At 52.6% G+C, this 14,744-nt stretch overlaps 6 protein-coding genes across 6 annotated transcripts; 3 read left to right on the top strand and 3 right to left on the bottom strand.

The window, feature by feature from the left end:
- Positions 1-472: 472 nt before the first annotated feature.
- COCCADRAFT_6313 (uncharacterized protein) lies at positions 473-4,735 on the top strand (the record flags this gene model as incomplete). The annotated part of the gene is made up of 4 exons (XM_007715611.1): positions 473-572; positions 647-2,324; positions 2,377-4,641; positions 4,696-4,735. The coding sequence occupies 4 exons, from the start codon at positions 473-475 to the stop codon at positions 4,733-4,735; spliced, it is 4,083 nt and encodes a 1,360-aa protein (XP_007713801.1).
- Positions 4,736-6,432: 1,697 nt separating this feature from the next.
- On the top strand, positions 6,433-7,544 carry COCCADRAFT_6312 (uncharacterized protein; the record flags this gene model as incomplete). The annotated part of the gene is made up of 3 exons (XM_007715610.1): positions 6,433-6,668; positions 6,724-7,338; positions 7,397-7,544. The coding sequence occupies 3 exons, from the start codon at positions 6,433-6,435 to the stop codon at positions 7,542-7,544; spliced, it is 999 nt and encodes a 332-aa protein (XP_007713800.1).
- Positions 7,545-9,175: 1,631 nt separating this feature from the next.
- COCCADRAFT_100198 (uncharacterized protein) lies at positions 9,176-11,037 on the top strand (the record flags this gene model as incomplete). The annotated part of the gene is made up of 5 exons (XM_007715636.1): positions 9,176-9,532; positions 9,727-9,979; positions 10,045-10,196; positions 10,267-10,623; positions 10,696-11,037. 5 exons carry the CDS (start codon positions 9,176-9,178, stop codon positions 11,035-11,037), a joined length of 1,461 nt encoding a protein of 486 aa, XP_007713826.1.
- A 225-nt stretch (positions 11,038-11,262) lies between these two features.
- COCCADRAFT_66400 (uncharacterized protein) lies at positions 11,263-12,306 on the bottom strand (the record flags this gene model as incomplete). Its single annotated transcript, XM_007715635.1, has 1 exon — positions 11,263-12,306. A coding segment is annotated over one exon (1,044 nt), but the record flags the coding sequence as incomplete, so codon positions are not given.
- A 948-nt stretch (positions 12,307-13,254) lies between these two features.
- On the bottom strand, positions 13,255-13,404 carry COCCADRAFT_100146 (uncharacterized protein; the record flags this gene model as incomplete). Its single annotated transcript, XM_007715634.1, has 1 exon — positions 13,255-13,404. The coding sequence occupies one exon, from the start codon at positions 13,402-13,404 to the stop codon at positions 13,255-13,257; it is 150 nt and encodes a 49-aa protein (XP_007713824.1).
- Positions 13,405-13,688: 284 nt separating this feature from the next.
- Positions 13,689-14,375, bottom strand: COCCADRAFT_100154 (uncharacterized protein; the record flags this gene model as incomplete). Its single annotated transcript, XM_007715633.1, has 2 exons — positions 13,689-14,175; positions 14,302-14,375. 2 exons carry the CDS (start codon positions 14,373-14,375, stop codon positions 13,689-13,691), a joined length of 561 nt encoding a protein of 186 aa, XP_007713823.1.
- Positions 14,376-14,744: the final 369 nt, after the last annotated feature.

Raw genomic sequence — 14,744 nt, 5'->3', positions numbered from 1 at the left:
GGAATCCGCGCTCCTTGACCAGCTCGACCCTCCTTATCACGCCCTCCGCCCCCGGTCACCTTGATATCCATCCATCTGTCCAGACACGACATCCGCCCTCGCCACCCGCAGAGCTACCCCCCGACCCATTGTCTAGAAAAAGTATCCTCTTCACTCCCCAAAGCACCGCCTGACAAGCACGCTTGCTCTTACGTGAGTTTGTCCCCTCCCCGCTAGCTCCTTCTGAAGCATGCCACCTGCCGGCCCTGCGTCAACCAGCTCCAACCCTTCAATCCACCCGCCTCCTTCACCCTCATCCCTTGCCTTTCTTTTACCCTCTCGCTCGCTGCATCCATCCATTGGGCCGCTCTCGCTCACACCCACTAGACTATACAAGCTTCTTTTTTGGCCATTCCGTGTCCGTCCATCACTCCACGACTAGTACACACGCTCTGCAACCGAGCATAGAAAACATTACACACACCCATCCGACATGGATCAACAACAAGGCCAGCAGGGCCCCATGGGTCCCGCCGGCCGCCGTCTGCACATTGCGCATCGCCGCAGTCCCTCAGAGCTGACGCCACTGATGAGTACGTTTGCCTAACTCCCCGATGCCCACTCTCACATCTTGTAAGCTTAGCAGCTGCTGACACGCATGACACAGTGGAACAACTAGCCATTGCACAGCAGATTGAGGTCCTCCAGCAGCAACAGCAGCAGATCGCCGCAACACACCAGCAATATGTCAACATGGGTATGATTCAGCCACAGCAGCAGCTGGGCAACTTTCAGATGCAGGGCCAAATGCCCAACGTCTCTCCTCAAGTCAACAACTACCAATTCGCCCAGCAGATGCCCCAGCAGCAACAGCATCTTGCTGTCCCAATGAACGCTCCCGCCCAGCCCTCCGCCCACCGCCGCAACCAGTCCGCCCTTCCCAATGTTGGTCTGGGTCCCCCACCTGCACCCTCTTCCGGAGCCTCTGGATTTGGCGATTTTGGTGCACAACAGGGTGGTCAGGGTAGAGAGAATGTAAACCCTCGTGGCCGCGGCGGTGGCGGTGCTGGTGGCTCTGGTCACACCCGTCGCCACTCACTCGCTCTCGCAGATGCCAAGAAGGCTGCTGAGCAAGCCGAATCGAAGCGGAAGACTTCGGGCTTCCAGTTCCCCATCCCAGGCTCAAATGAGGGCAGCTCCAACCGTGATGCAAGCCCTGGCGCACCTGGTGCTGCCAACGACACTCCTTCCGGCCGAGGTGGACGAGGCGCCCACGGCCGTAGCCAGAGCATGGCTGTCGGACGTGGTGGTGGAGGCGCTGGTCGAGGTGGTCCATCTTTCTCATTCCCAGCTACAAGTGAGAACCCTACCAACCAGGCTACTCAGCAGGGCGAGTTCCAACGCCGTGGCAGCCAGGGTCATGGCCGCAGCCAATCACGCAACTTTGAGGGCAACTGGAGACAGCCCCAGAACAACAACCAGCAGCAGTCTACTCAAGACAACCAGTCCCAGAACATGGGTAACTTCAACATGAACCAAACCGCCAATGCCGCTCCTTTCCAGCCCGGTCACCGCAGTCGTGGATCGGTCAACCAATCCCTTGGTGGTCTTGGCAACTTCCAGTATGCTGGCCAGCCACAGATGCAGATGCAGTCACCTCAGGCCCAGCTCCTGCTGCAACAGCAGATGTTCGGTCAGCCATTGAACCCTATGCAGATTGCTCACTTGCAGGCCCTTCAGGCTGCTCAGATGCAAGGTGGCCTCGGCGGCAGCCAGCATGCTCCGCAGATGAACATGCAGCAACAGCAACAGCAGCAACGCAAGACACTATTCACTCCTTACCTTCCCCAGGCAACCCTGCCTGCCCTTCTCGGCGACGGCCAACTCGTTGCCGGTATCCTCCGCGTCAACAAGAAGAATCGCAGCGATGCCTATGTGACGACTACTGACCTGGATGCTGACATTTTCATCTGTGGTAGTAAAGACAGGAACCGAGCTCTCGAAGGAGATCTCGTTGCTGTTGAACTTCTTGACGTTGACGAAGTGTGGGGACAGAAACGCGAAAAAGAAGAGAAGAAGAAGCGCAAGGACAACGCCGACCCTCGCGGTGCTAGTATTGCCGTTAACGATGCCACCACACAACCTGAAACTGGCTCTGAGGGTGGTATTCGTCGACGTGGCAGTCTTCGCCAGCGACCAACACAGAAGAAGAATGACGATGTTGAAGTCGAGGGACAAAGCTTGCTCCTCATGGAGGAGGAGGAAATCAATGATGAGCTCAAGCCTCTGTATGCAGGCCACATTGTTGCTGTCATCGAGCGTGTCGCAGGACAAATGTTCTCTGGGTAAGCAGTCACGGTTCACGCATATGCAGACTCTTACTAATCTATATAACAGTTCTCTCGGACTTCTACGTCCTAGCAGCCAAGCTACAAAGGAAAAGCAGGAAGCCGAGCGCCAAGCTCGTGAAGGCAACACTGGCCGAACTCAACCAGAGCGCCAGGATAAACCCAAGATTGTCTGGTTCAAGCCTACAGACAAGCGTGTACCCTTGATTGCTATTCCCACTGAACAAGCACCACGGGACTTTGTCGAGAAACACCAGGAATATGCCGACCGCATTTTCGTGGCATGCATTAAGCGATGGCCCATTACATCGCTGCATCCCTTTGGTACCCTTGTTGAGCAGCTTGGTGTCATGGGTGACCTTAAGGTGGAAACCGATGCCCTCCTGCGCGACAACAACTTTGGCCCAGACGACTTCTCTGACGCCGTCATCAAGAACGTTGGCTTCGAGGACTGGTCGGTCGCCAATGACGGCGAAGAGGCATTGAAGAACCGCCGCGACTTCAGGGGTGAGGAGACATTCACCATCGACCCCAACGGCAGCAAGGAGCTCGATGATGCCATTCACTTCAAGTACCTCGACGACGGCCGCGTCGAGATTGGTGTTCACGTGACGGATATTGCCCACTTTATCAAGGCCAACTCACTTGTTGACCGTGAGGCCAAGAAGCGCGGAACCGCCGTGTACCTCATGAACCGCACAGTCAACATGCTACCTCCTAAGCTATCCAATGATATCTGCTGCCTCAACCCAGGTGAGGAGCGCTACACGGTCAGTGTTGTCTTCAAGGCCGATCCGGCTTCTGGCAAGGTCTTTGAGGATGAGACTTGGATTGGCAAGTCTGTGATCAAGAGCTCTGGAAAGCTGTCGTATGACGAGGTCGACTCCGTTATCAGCGGAAACGACGATTCAGTCTCGGCAGCCCGTGCTAAGGACATCAAGATGCTGCATCACATCTCGCAAAAGTTCCGCCAGACTCGCTTTGGCGATCGCGTTTCCGATGTCAAGGCTCTGCGCCTCATGTACCAATTGGACGACGAGAACGTTCCTGTTGAGCAAAACATTTTCGACTCTTCTTCTGCGCACGAATGCATTGAAGAGCTCAGCCATCTCGTCAACGCCACCGTTGCGAAGAAGCTTGCGGCAGGTCTGCCAGAAAAGGCTCTCCTGCGCCGTCAAGCACCTCCCAACCCCCGCCGATTGATGACAATTGCGGAGCGCATGGGTGCCATTGGATACGAGCTCAACACCGAGAGCAGCGGCTCTCTCCAGAATAGCTTGTTCGAGGTTGAGGATGACGATCTCCGAAAGGGTATGGAGACTTTGGTCATCAAGTCAATGCCCCGTGCCAAGTACTTCATTGCGGGCAAGCTGCCTGAGGAACAGTATCCGCACTACGCCCTCAACCTTCCCAGGTACACTCACTTCACCAACCCATCCCGCCGCTATGCCGATATTGTTGTGCACCGCCAGTTGGAGGCTGTCCTGTCAAACGGCGCCATCGAGTTCACCGAAGACATTGAGGCTCTCGCCAAGACTGCTGAGATGTGCAACACCAAGAAGGACTCGGCTCACTCTGCCCAAGAGCAGAGCGTTCACATTGAGGCCTGCCGCAAGATGGACAAGGTCAGGCAGGAGAGTGGTGGTGATCTCATCGCGGAAGGTATCGTCCTCTGCGTGTACGAGTCTGCTTTCGACGTGCTCATTCCCGAGTGGGGCTTCGAGAAGCGCGTCCACTGTGACCAGCTTCCTCTCAAGAAGGCCGAGTTCGACAAGAACAAGCGTCTGCTTGAGCTCTACTGGGAGAAGGGTGTCCCATCATCCAACTACATCCCAGAGGACGAGCGACCCAAGCATGGCTCACTCCGTTCGGCCAATGCTGCCGCAGCTGCGCGTGAAGCTGAGGCAGCGAAGCAGCGTGCGAGGGAACAAGAAGAGGCTCAGCGTAGGCAGATGGACACCGGCACCATGTCGACTAACGAGGAGGCTGCGCTGTTTGACGACGATGATGACGATGATGATGCCAACGACCTCAACTCGAACATGGCTGGTGTGTCGCTGAACCCCGACCGCCCAACTCAGAGTATGCCCCCATCGCCCACCAGGCGCGATCTTCCTGGCGCTCCTCACCGCGTCAACTCGGATTCGAAGATTGCCCAAAGTGCCGGCGAGGCTGCGGAGAACAAGTTGACCAACAAGGAGAAGTATCTGAGCTGGTTCACCTTGCGCGAGGAGAACGGCGACTACATCCAGGATGTACGGGAGATGACGAGGGTTCCAGTTATTCTTAAGACGGATCTGACCAAGAGTCCTCCGTAAGTTAACGTTCTTGTTAATGTTTTTTAGACTTTGCTAACCGAAAACCTTAGTTGCTTGACCATCCGATCCCTGAACCCATATGCCCTCTAGGCAGCCTGCATGCTTTGACTCTGAGTGCGCACCTGCCGGTTAGGATGCAAGAGCGTGTCTGGCCATGTAGACAGACCTGCCACTTGTTGTCTTGGTATAGAAAATTGAATGAAGGACATTTACTAGGTTATGGGCTAAGAAATGCACGGAAATCTGTGTATTGTTTATGTGCATGCGGCCAAGTACCCTAAGTCGCGACATACACGGTTGCAGCTCTTATATGCAGTAGCGATAGTCGATAGTACATTTAATGTGTTGTTAACCTTGCAAAGGCACGTGTTCCTGGGTGAAGATCAAGCCTCGTTTGACCGTGACAGGCGTGTGCATTGAAGCCAACTCCACAAATCTCACGGGTGCCTGGTAAGGCTACATCTGTGGTATGCCATGCGGCCTCAGGCTTTTGACAGGACCGGGTTTTGACACGCGACATGGCGGTCCGGCGAGCAAGATTGGACAGACATTGGCTTTGTGAGGTGGAAACATGGTCCTGCATTGCGCAAGTACCGGTCTTTGTTTATCCCGGTGGGATCGATTGCGACAAGCTGCCGGCATCCGGACCTCAAGGTGATACTGGGGACTGGGGCAAGGTATCTCCACCAACGGATCTACCACTTCCCATGCCCAATCCGGGCTTGGTCGACTAGTGTGCCTGTACCTGCATTCGTTTCTCGCGCCAAGTAGGACAGCCTTGGGGCCTAAGGTGTCAGGTCCATAGAGCCGAAATGTCAGTGGTCCTACATAAGACTTGGCAACTTGTTAATGTTTTGGATACCTCAGCCACGCCTACAACCCCTCGCTCTTGGTATCTTAACACCATCTATACTACTCATCCACCAACCCCCCAACCCCCACGATAACCGCCGCCAACAGGAATAATTTTCGCGCCATGTGCCCAGAGTGAGTGCACACGCACTATGAGGCGGCTGCAGCCTTGTTGTTGAAACAGTCGCAAACATACCTCTTCTGCTGGAAACACTCTCGTATTGACATGAAGAGCTGTTTGCTTCAAGCCTCATGTCATGAGCCACATCATCGTTCCGCACGGAAACTCTGAGTACCGCCGTCATTATTCCATGCATTATGGCTCGCAGTCGAGTATTTCCAAGGGCGGCTCTGCTGTCTCCGTGTAGGTGTTGGTACTCTTGGAGTTTCAGGGTCGGCCTTCGCGTCACAGGCCCCTGGACCTGCTACATCACGCGCCTCCACCACTAACCCCATCATAACGTGCCAGACTAACTCGGCGGTTGCGACCCTGTCAGTGGGCAGTTCCTTGACGATCAATGGATCAATCCGCCAAGCTCCAAAGCTTCAACAGTCACGGATCTGGTTAGGGACGCCAGTGCATGGGCGGGAGCCCACTGTCCGCTACGAACACTACATCCGTCCTCCGAATTTAGTCTGGCGTCTCAGATGCGGTCTAGGAGTCGCAGCAGTATCTATAAGGTCCATTGGTAGCCCACCTTGTTTCCATACTCGTTTTCAGTTGGTTCATCATCGACGAGCTTCTTCTCTCTTCTCTTCCGTACCTAATAATCAAACCACATTCCTTACGGTTTGCCTTTTCTCAGTCCCTGGTTGGACTTTTTTCTAGACAATTTTTAATAATCGAATCCAAAGCGAGTCTTTGCTGGAGGTCCCTCATTACCAACTTGTCTAACCTTTTTAAACACCGAACCAACAAACTTTAATTCAACACTATGCCGAGCATAACATCCATACTCAAGGGCCTCGTGGCCGTGGCGCCTCTTGTGGCTGCCATCCCTGCCGAGTACGGTCGTCGGGAAATGGCATCGATGCCAATGGCGATGCCCCCAACAATTACCGAGAAGGCTGAGCCCGCAGCAAAGGCAGAGGCTTCAGCAGCGGCATCTCCAGCGGCATCCCCAGCGGCGGCAGCAGCAGGCGGATTGACTGATGTTGACATCCTCAACTTGTAAGTGCATGGCTGGAATTCGATGGTGGTGAGCAGAAGCTAACAGCAACACCAGTGCCCTGACTGCCGAGCATCTCGAATCAAAATTCTACAGCATGGGTTTCGCCAAGTTCCCCATGAGCGACTTCATGGCCCTTGGTCTGAGCGAGGCCCAGGTCAAGAGTCTTATGATGGTTGGCCAGACCGAGGCCACCCACGTAACGACTCTCCAGTCCGCCATTACCGGCGCTGGCGCAAAGCCCGTCGAGCCCTGCGAGTACAACTTTGACGCCGCTCTCGCAAGCGCCGACGCCATGGTCAAGACTGCGCGTGTCCTTGAGGCTGTTGGTATCTCCGCCTACCTCGGTGCCGCCCCTCTTGTCAACTCTTCCGATGTCCTTGCCGCCGCCGGATCCATTGTCACCGTCGAGGCCCGTCACCAGGCTTTCATCCGTATCGCCGCCGGTGCCGAGCCCGTCCCCGCTGCTTTCGATGTCGCTCTTGGACCCCGTGCCGTCTTCACCCTCGCCGCTCAATTCATCAAGTCTTGCCCTCAAGGCTCCAACCTCAACATCCAGCCTTTCCCCTCCATCGCCCTCCAGAACCCCGAGCAGGCTACCATTGGCCAGAACCTCAAGCTCGCCGACCCTGCTCAGCCCTCTGGTGCCATGTTCTGCGCTTTCGTTGCTCCGTAAGTTTTTCACATTCGCTTTTTGAATATTAGATCTGAAGACTAACACTTTACACAGTACCGGTGCCCAATTCACTGACATCACCGATGGCAACTGCAAGGTCCCTGACGGCATCTCTGGTGAAGTCTACATGATGATCACCAAGAGCAAGGCCATCACCGACGCCGAGGTTCTTGCCGGCCCCGCTGTCCTCCAGCCCTCATAAACGCTTTCGCCCTCGTCTTCTCAAAGAAAAATAAGTCGAAGCTAGCGCTGCGAAAGAGTCTTCCCCGTTGTCAATATTTCCCTTCTTTTTAAAAGGGGTTACGTGCGGAACGACTGGAGCGAGCAACGGAAATCTAGCAAGAGACATTTTTTTCACAAGAGCGAAGTATGTGTATATGGACAAAAATCTTTTTTTTCTCTACAGTCGTTGAAATGCAAGTGTTGAAATCTCATCTATAAACTTCTTTTTTCGACTGTACTGTTATTTTCCCTTTCCTTTTTTTCTTTCATCCGCACTGTTTTTTCATTTTCCCTTTTTTTTGTTATTCAACTTTTTCTTCACTAAGACTGATTGGTTTATTTGTTTGTGGTGGAAGACGACGACGACACACATCAAGATACCCTTCAAGCAAAAATGGCAATACGTAGTCGAAGAAGAGGCCGCAGGGTGAGGAAGGAGCAGTAGCAAAACAGGTGTGTAACCGGGTAAGGCAGATTCCGTGAATCATCCTTAACTCCCTTCATACACGATAGTATTACTTAGGTTCGGTTTAATGGCAGGGGGGGTAGGCAAGGTATAAGACAAACTACGATAACGATTTCAAATATCATCCAAAAAAATTCATCTCTTTGCTTTTCCCATATATTTCTCGAGGCACTGATGCGACGCGGAGCTGACGCGTTTTGGGGGAGGGGGGGGGGGCACGCAGGGCAAGTACAGCGGTGAACAACTGGTTGTTGGAGATGTGCATTATTTGTGACAAGTTCGGGTACGTTGCTTGTATTGGAATGGGGGGTGGGGGTGGACCCCTCGCCTCGTTGCAACGGGTGCGGTTTCACCTCGCAGTTTATCGATGCTTCGAGTTAGTAGCCAGAACCGGAGTAAGACGCGCTCCCCCAAGTTCGACAACGTTTCTGACCTTGCACGACGACTCTGCTCGCCCACACACCGGTATTTCCAATAGCACGGGATTTGTCATTGGGGATCGATGTCGCAATATCTATCGCGTACAATAAATTCACATGTACGCGGTGTACTATTTTCCTTTTTTTTTTTGGCAAAGTCACGTGTAAGCAAACGAAGTCTATTTGTTCCGAGTCGGGCCGACAAGCCAAAAAAACCCCAAGAAACCTGGGGAAAAAAAGGCCTCCAAATCCGCATCCGCGCCACTCTCTGATTAATATCCCGAACATCACCCGCCCGCACCGCCATTGACGCTAAAGTGCGAGATCCAGCTGCGACTGATTGGTCGATAACGTGCATCTTTCATGTGGAGTAATACGACCCAAAGTGTTGAGTCGAACAGCCATGACGATGGTCAAGTGAACAGCGCAGCCAAGTGATCAAGAAGCCCGATTAATAAAAAGGCGGTGCGACGAAAAAGGGCGTTTGTGTTTCTTTTCTTTTTCATCATCCCCCACTCCCACACACCCACCCACACTTCTCTCGAGACTGTGGAGTCGAAACCAACGTCATCGTATAAGTGGAAGTGTATTTAAACAATCCGGTAGGGGAATACCGACCGTTTTTTTTACGCACGCAACCCAATCTTCTTGCTTCAACCGATCCAAAAACAACAACCGTTTCTCACCACCATCTCTCCAAACAATCACAAGAAAATGGCGGCTGCGATGCACCAAAACGGAAGCGCATCAACCTGCCTCGAGCAGCCCATCCAACTCCACGACGTCTCCGAGTACCTCGCCAAGCCCCCAGATGCCAAAGTATCAGGCGGCTCCCTACATTCCAATCATCATAGTACTACTGCTACTACGGGCGGTGCTGCTGGTGGTCTGCGGCTGTCTGATACAAAGGGCGTGCAGAGTAGCGATCCTATGGAGAATTTGCCGTCGCCGACGACGCAGGCGGCGCAGAAGCTGGAGCGGTGGAATCATCCTCGCTCCAATTTTTTTCGTACCGCAGCGGCGTTTTGGAGCTTTGTGGTTATGGGGAGTAATGATGCGGCGTATGGGGCGCTGATACCATATGTATGTTTTTGAAAATCCCTTTCTTCTTCTTCTTCTTCTTTTTTCTTTTTTTTCTGTCGTTTTAAGATGGAATTCTCCGGGGATGGATGAGAGGTATGGTTTGACAAACGCGGCTCGGAGAATAAAGTCTTGGAAAAGAAAAGTATCAAGGAGTCAAGTTGCTAACGTGATTTTGCTTTATTCGGAAATTATAGCTTCAAGAGTACTACAAATTATCTTTCGTCGTCATCTCGCTCGTCTTCCTCTCGCCACTCGCGGGTTACACGGCGTCGGCGCTGCTCAACAATACCATTCATCTCAAGTTTGGGCAAAGAGGTATTGCGATTATTGCGCCGAGCTGCCACTTGATCGCGTACATTGTTATTGCTGTGCACCCGCCGTATCCCGCCTTGGTTATTATTTTTATGCTGGCTGGGTTTGGAAATGGACTTGCTGATGCTGCGTGGAGTAAGTACAGTCAAGTTCTTTTTAGGGAAATAAAAAAGAGAGACGACGTTGACGACGAAACATAGATGCTTGGATCGGCAACATGGCGAATCCAAACGAGGTTCTAGGCTTTTTGCATGCTTTCTACGGTGTTGGTGCTGTACTTGCGCCGCTAATTGCTACGACTATGGTTACTAGAGGAAATAGGTTGCCGTGGTATACCTTCTACTACGTTATGGTACGTCGATATCCCCCTTCTTCTCGAAAACTCACATTGGACCCGTCATCTCACAATAAGATGTTTGCAGGTCGGTATGGCTGTCTTGGAGCTCGCCACATCAACGGTTGCCTTCTGGCGCGAAACGGGTGCAAAATACCGTGCTGCTAACCCGCGTACCACGGACACAAAGGACAACCGCATGAAGGAAGCGCTTCTCCGCCTTCCTCAGGCCAGAGTTACTTGGCTTTGTGCATTGTTCTTGCTCGGCTACGTAGGCATCGAAGTTGCCCTCGGAGGCTGGATCGTCAAGTTCATGCTCGAGGTGCGTGACGGCGAGGAATTCGCAAGTGGAATGACTGCAACGGGATTCTGGATGGGAATTACCGTAGGAAGAGTTGTGTTGGGCTTCGTGACACCACGACTAGGAGAGAAATTGGCTATTTCTGTAAGTTTTGGTCTTACTTTTCCGGCCATCGGTACCAGGATGTTTGTAATGAACTGACACACGGGGAAATAGATTTACCTCCCGCTAACCATGGCCCTCGAGCTGATCTTCTGGCTCGTCCCGCAATTCTACGTGTCGGCCGTTGCAGTTAGTTTGCAGGGATTCTTCCTCGGTCCTCTTTTCCCCGCTGCAATCGTCGCGGCTACGAAATTGCTCCCGCGTCACTTGCATGTCGGCGCGATAGGGTTTGCGGCTGCTTTTGGCGGGAGCGGAGCTGCTATTTTTCCCTTTGCGGTCGGCGCTATTGCGCAGGCAAAGGGGGTGCAGGTTCTGCAGCCGATTATTCTGGCACTGCTTGCGGTTATCCTTGGGTTCTGGCTTTGTTTGCCCAGGATTCACAAGAAGAATGAGTGAGGTTTAATTTATGTCTGGAGTCAAGTGAGAGAGGGGAGGTAAAGAAGGCTTCATAATAGATAAAGAGTCACTATCTCGGTATGTCAGTGCTGATTTATTAAATACGAACAAGTTACATTCGCTAGGGAAAATTTCTACTTCCTTGGAAATTGTCATCATCTTTGAAGTCCAGCGAGTACACTGAAATATTCAATGCGACACAACCTCCACCTTCTCCTTCTCCCCTCCGACCACTTCCTTCACCTCGCCCAAACCCCTCACCACCACCTCCACCGTCTTCTCCTGCGCAATCTGCATCCCCGCCCCCGCCGCAGCCTTGACCCCCTCGGCCATCGCAATCACAACCTGCTTCATCGCCACCATCGTATCCCCCGCCGCAAACACCCCCCTTACACTCGTCTCATTAAACATCGGATTCACAATCCTCACATGCCCACCCACCTCCTCCCCCACCGTCTCCACCCCCAACTCCTCAATAAGCCCCTGCGCCCGATTCACAGTCACAGGCTTATGCACCACAAACCCAAACCTGGTCTCCGCACCCCCTTCAAACCGCACAGTCACACCCTCCACATGGCTCTTCCCGTTATTAACCAGCCGCTCAATGCACCGCTCATCTACCGTCGCTCCCATCGCTTTCGCCACTCCAATCGCTTCTTTCACCTTGACATCTTCCTTCACCGGTCCATTCGTTAAGATGGTAATAGACTCCGGCTCCAGCGCCGCCGCCATATGCACAAAATGCGTGTACGCCGGTGAATCGAAGCCCAGGATAGCTACAGCGCTACCGCGCTGCTCGTACCCGTCGCACGCAAGACATTGGTAGATGTGGCTAGGCCAGTTTTCAGCGTACCCCGGTATAGCGGGTAGGATATCCCTGGATCCAGTTGCTAAAATGAGTTTTTTACTCTGGTACAAAGTACCCTCGCTATCGACGATTTCGAAACCGGCATATGGGTGGGTGTTGTTGTTGTTGTTATTGTTAGGGAGGGTGAGGCTGGTTTTGCGCGCGGAGGTTATGGTGGCGTGGTGGAACCAGACGGTGTCGTATCGAGCTTCGATTTGCGAGCGGGCTATGCTGCGGAATTCATGGGGGGCGATGTGGTCGCGGGAGGCGACGGTGTGCATGTGTGATATGCCCTCGTTGCGGTATTGCTGTGAGTCGAGGACTAGGGCTGTGGTGCGGGTGCGGGCGCAGGTGAGCGCGGCGTTGAGACCGGCAGGGCCGGCGCCGAGAATTAGGATGTCGAAGATTGGGGGGCGGGGGAGGGGCATTTTGCTCCTTCTTCTTTTTTTATTTGAAAGAGTAGATTGGTTGAGGGAGATGTGTGTGGTGTTGAGAGTGTGTAAAGATGAGTTTTGTTCCAGCGACATTCTTCACACTGACTTTATATACTAGCACTGCTCGATGAGTCCGCCATGCAACTCTCCAAAAGCCTCCGTGAGATATCTGAGTATGTTTTGAATATGGCAGAACCTGATTCGACATAAAAGTGGTTGGATTTCTGTAAGATGTGGACGCCACTCAGCTTCGCGGGACGGGGTTGAAGTCGCCGATTCGAGTGCTGACCTATGTTGCAGATGAAATGTCTCCGACAAAGTTTCCGTACTGACGTACGATATGAGACATATCCAGTAAATGCCGTTGTATCTGACTCTTTCATTTAATCGAGTAAAGTTGTTGTCATGAAGACGAATCTCGAGACAGTAGGATGAGGGTTGGGTGCGTACTACTGGCGCATGTATGCTGACAGTGACCCCATGACTTTTACCACATCACTTTGGGACTTGAAGCATTGTGTATGGTTCTCTGGGATATCGTGAGATCTCTAATACGATAAATATGGCGTCATGAGGAGCAGTGGGTGAGCTAAGACGCACGACTGTACATGGTAGTATGCGACCCACGATACGAAAATGGCTTACTAAGAACTGGACTGCTGCATCCAGAAGAGCAAGACAAAGCCCATCTCATCTGACTGTTGAACACTGAAATTGGATAATATTCAATGCCACGCTGACCAGAGGCATTACTAGCCATCAATACGAGACCGACGCGTGTCGTTCCCTCCGCCCTCCACGGACCGAGCCGTCCAACACGAAGAAGAACCCTGCTCCCGCGTCGCAAGTACATCACTTGTGTAATCTCCCAACGGGACAACAATAAAAACAGCCCTCCAGCATTGAACTGATTAAGAATTAAAACTAAACAAAAAGCTATATACTACTGCTACTAGCATCATCTCCCATTTCATCATCATCCCAGTCCTCCTCCCTCTGGCCCGCCTCATCTTCAAGCCCAGCCCGGCAAATACAAGACAAAAAAACATTAACAACCAGGTTCTCATGAGGTATAATATCACCCATCAAAACATGTTCGTATCCGCCAGTTAAATCAAACAAAAAAGTTAAAAAAAAAAGGTATAATGCGGATCGTTCCTTCTGGAGGAAGGAGTAACAACATCGCGTCGTGAGAGAAAGCGTTTGTGAGCTTAGCCAGTAAAAAAAATAGAGGCGCTGCCCTGTAAAAAAAAATCTTACACTCTCCCATTTCCCGTCACTCCATGCCATAGCACGAAGTGAATTGGGAAAGAGACAGTGCAAAACGAAGAAGAAAGTAGTTTGCAGAGTAAAGAAGACGAAGATCTTCTTTACAAAGCAAGAACACCGACCAAGCCGACGAAAGCACCAAGACCAGCGCTGAGTGAAAGCCTGGACGCCGCACCAGTGAACGCAGGGCCTTCAGGACCCGTAGCACTGGGGGTAGGGATCAAGCTCAGACTAATAGTGCCCGTAGCGCTGGTCGGGGGCTTAGTAATAGCACTCGTGCTGTTCAAGCCTGCAGTTGGGTAGGGCGTGACGACGGCGCTGGACGAAGGGGTAGGAGTAGGGCTGGGAGTCGACGAAGGAGTCGACGAGGGAGTAGGGCTGGGGGTAGGCGTCTCCTGAGGATAAATCTGGGGCAGGAGACTCTGCACATCGGTGGGCAGCGCCTGGTACCACGCCGGGGTGCTGCTGGCAGAAAGGCACGAAGCCATTTCCGAGGCGAAGGCGGCGGGGCTGGCGAGGGCGTAGGATATGCTTTGCGAAGGGATGGCGTGGGCAAGGACCATGAGGACCGAGGTTTGAATTTCAGGACTGTGGGGTTTTCGGGTTAGCCAAGAGTCTCATTTTGCGTCTGACGTTGTGTTTGTGGAGAGAACGCGTGGTAGTCGCGTTTCTTTTTGCTGATCATGGTTTGAATGAAATGTGGAGTTGACTTACGCAACAGCAGCGACGTCCGCGCTGGCGCCCATGAAGAGCGCACCGAGCGCCACAGCAGCAGTGGAGAAGCGCATTGTTTTTTGCTTTTGTTTGGTGTTGATTGATTGGAAATGAGTGTTTTTGGTATATCTCTAGGATATGTGGCGTGAGCGAAACCCGAAAATGAGTGTGGGGATGAGTGCGACAACAACGCAAGGCAACCAAGAATAATGAGCGTAAGGTTTGGAGGGGGAAGCGCGAGAGAAACAGATTGATGAAGAGGATCCCGGCAGTATTTGAAACTGGGGAGGCGGCTCGTCAACTCACGATAGTATGCTCATCCGCCTGCCCGTTTGGAGAAAGGGCGGTTAACAAGGGGGCGCAAATTTAAGATTGCAACAGCGCCAGTAGGATATAGCCGCGGGCGAGCATATTGAATAACAATCACGCGCTGGTCAAAATGA

Source organism: Bipolaris zeicola, assembly GCF_000523435.1.
Source record: "Bipolaris zeicola 26-R-13 unplaced genomic scaffold scaffold_111, whole genome shotgun sequence".
Classification (NCBI taxonomy): domain Eukaryota; kingdom Fungi; phylum Ascomycota; class Dothideomycetes; order Pleosporales; family Pleosporaceae; genus Bipolaris; species Bipolaris zeicola.
Note: the sequence above shows the minus strand (reverse complement) of the source record. Positions and strands in the feature narration are given on the sequence as shown.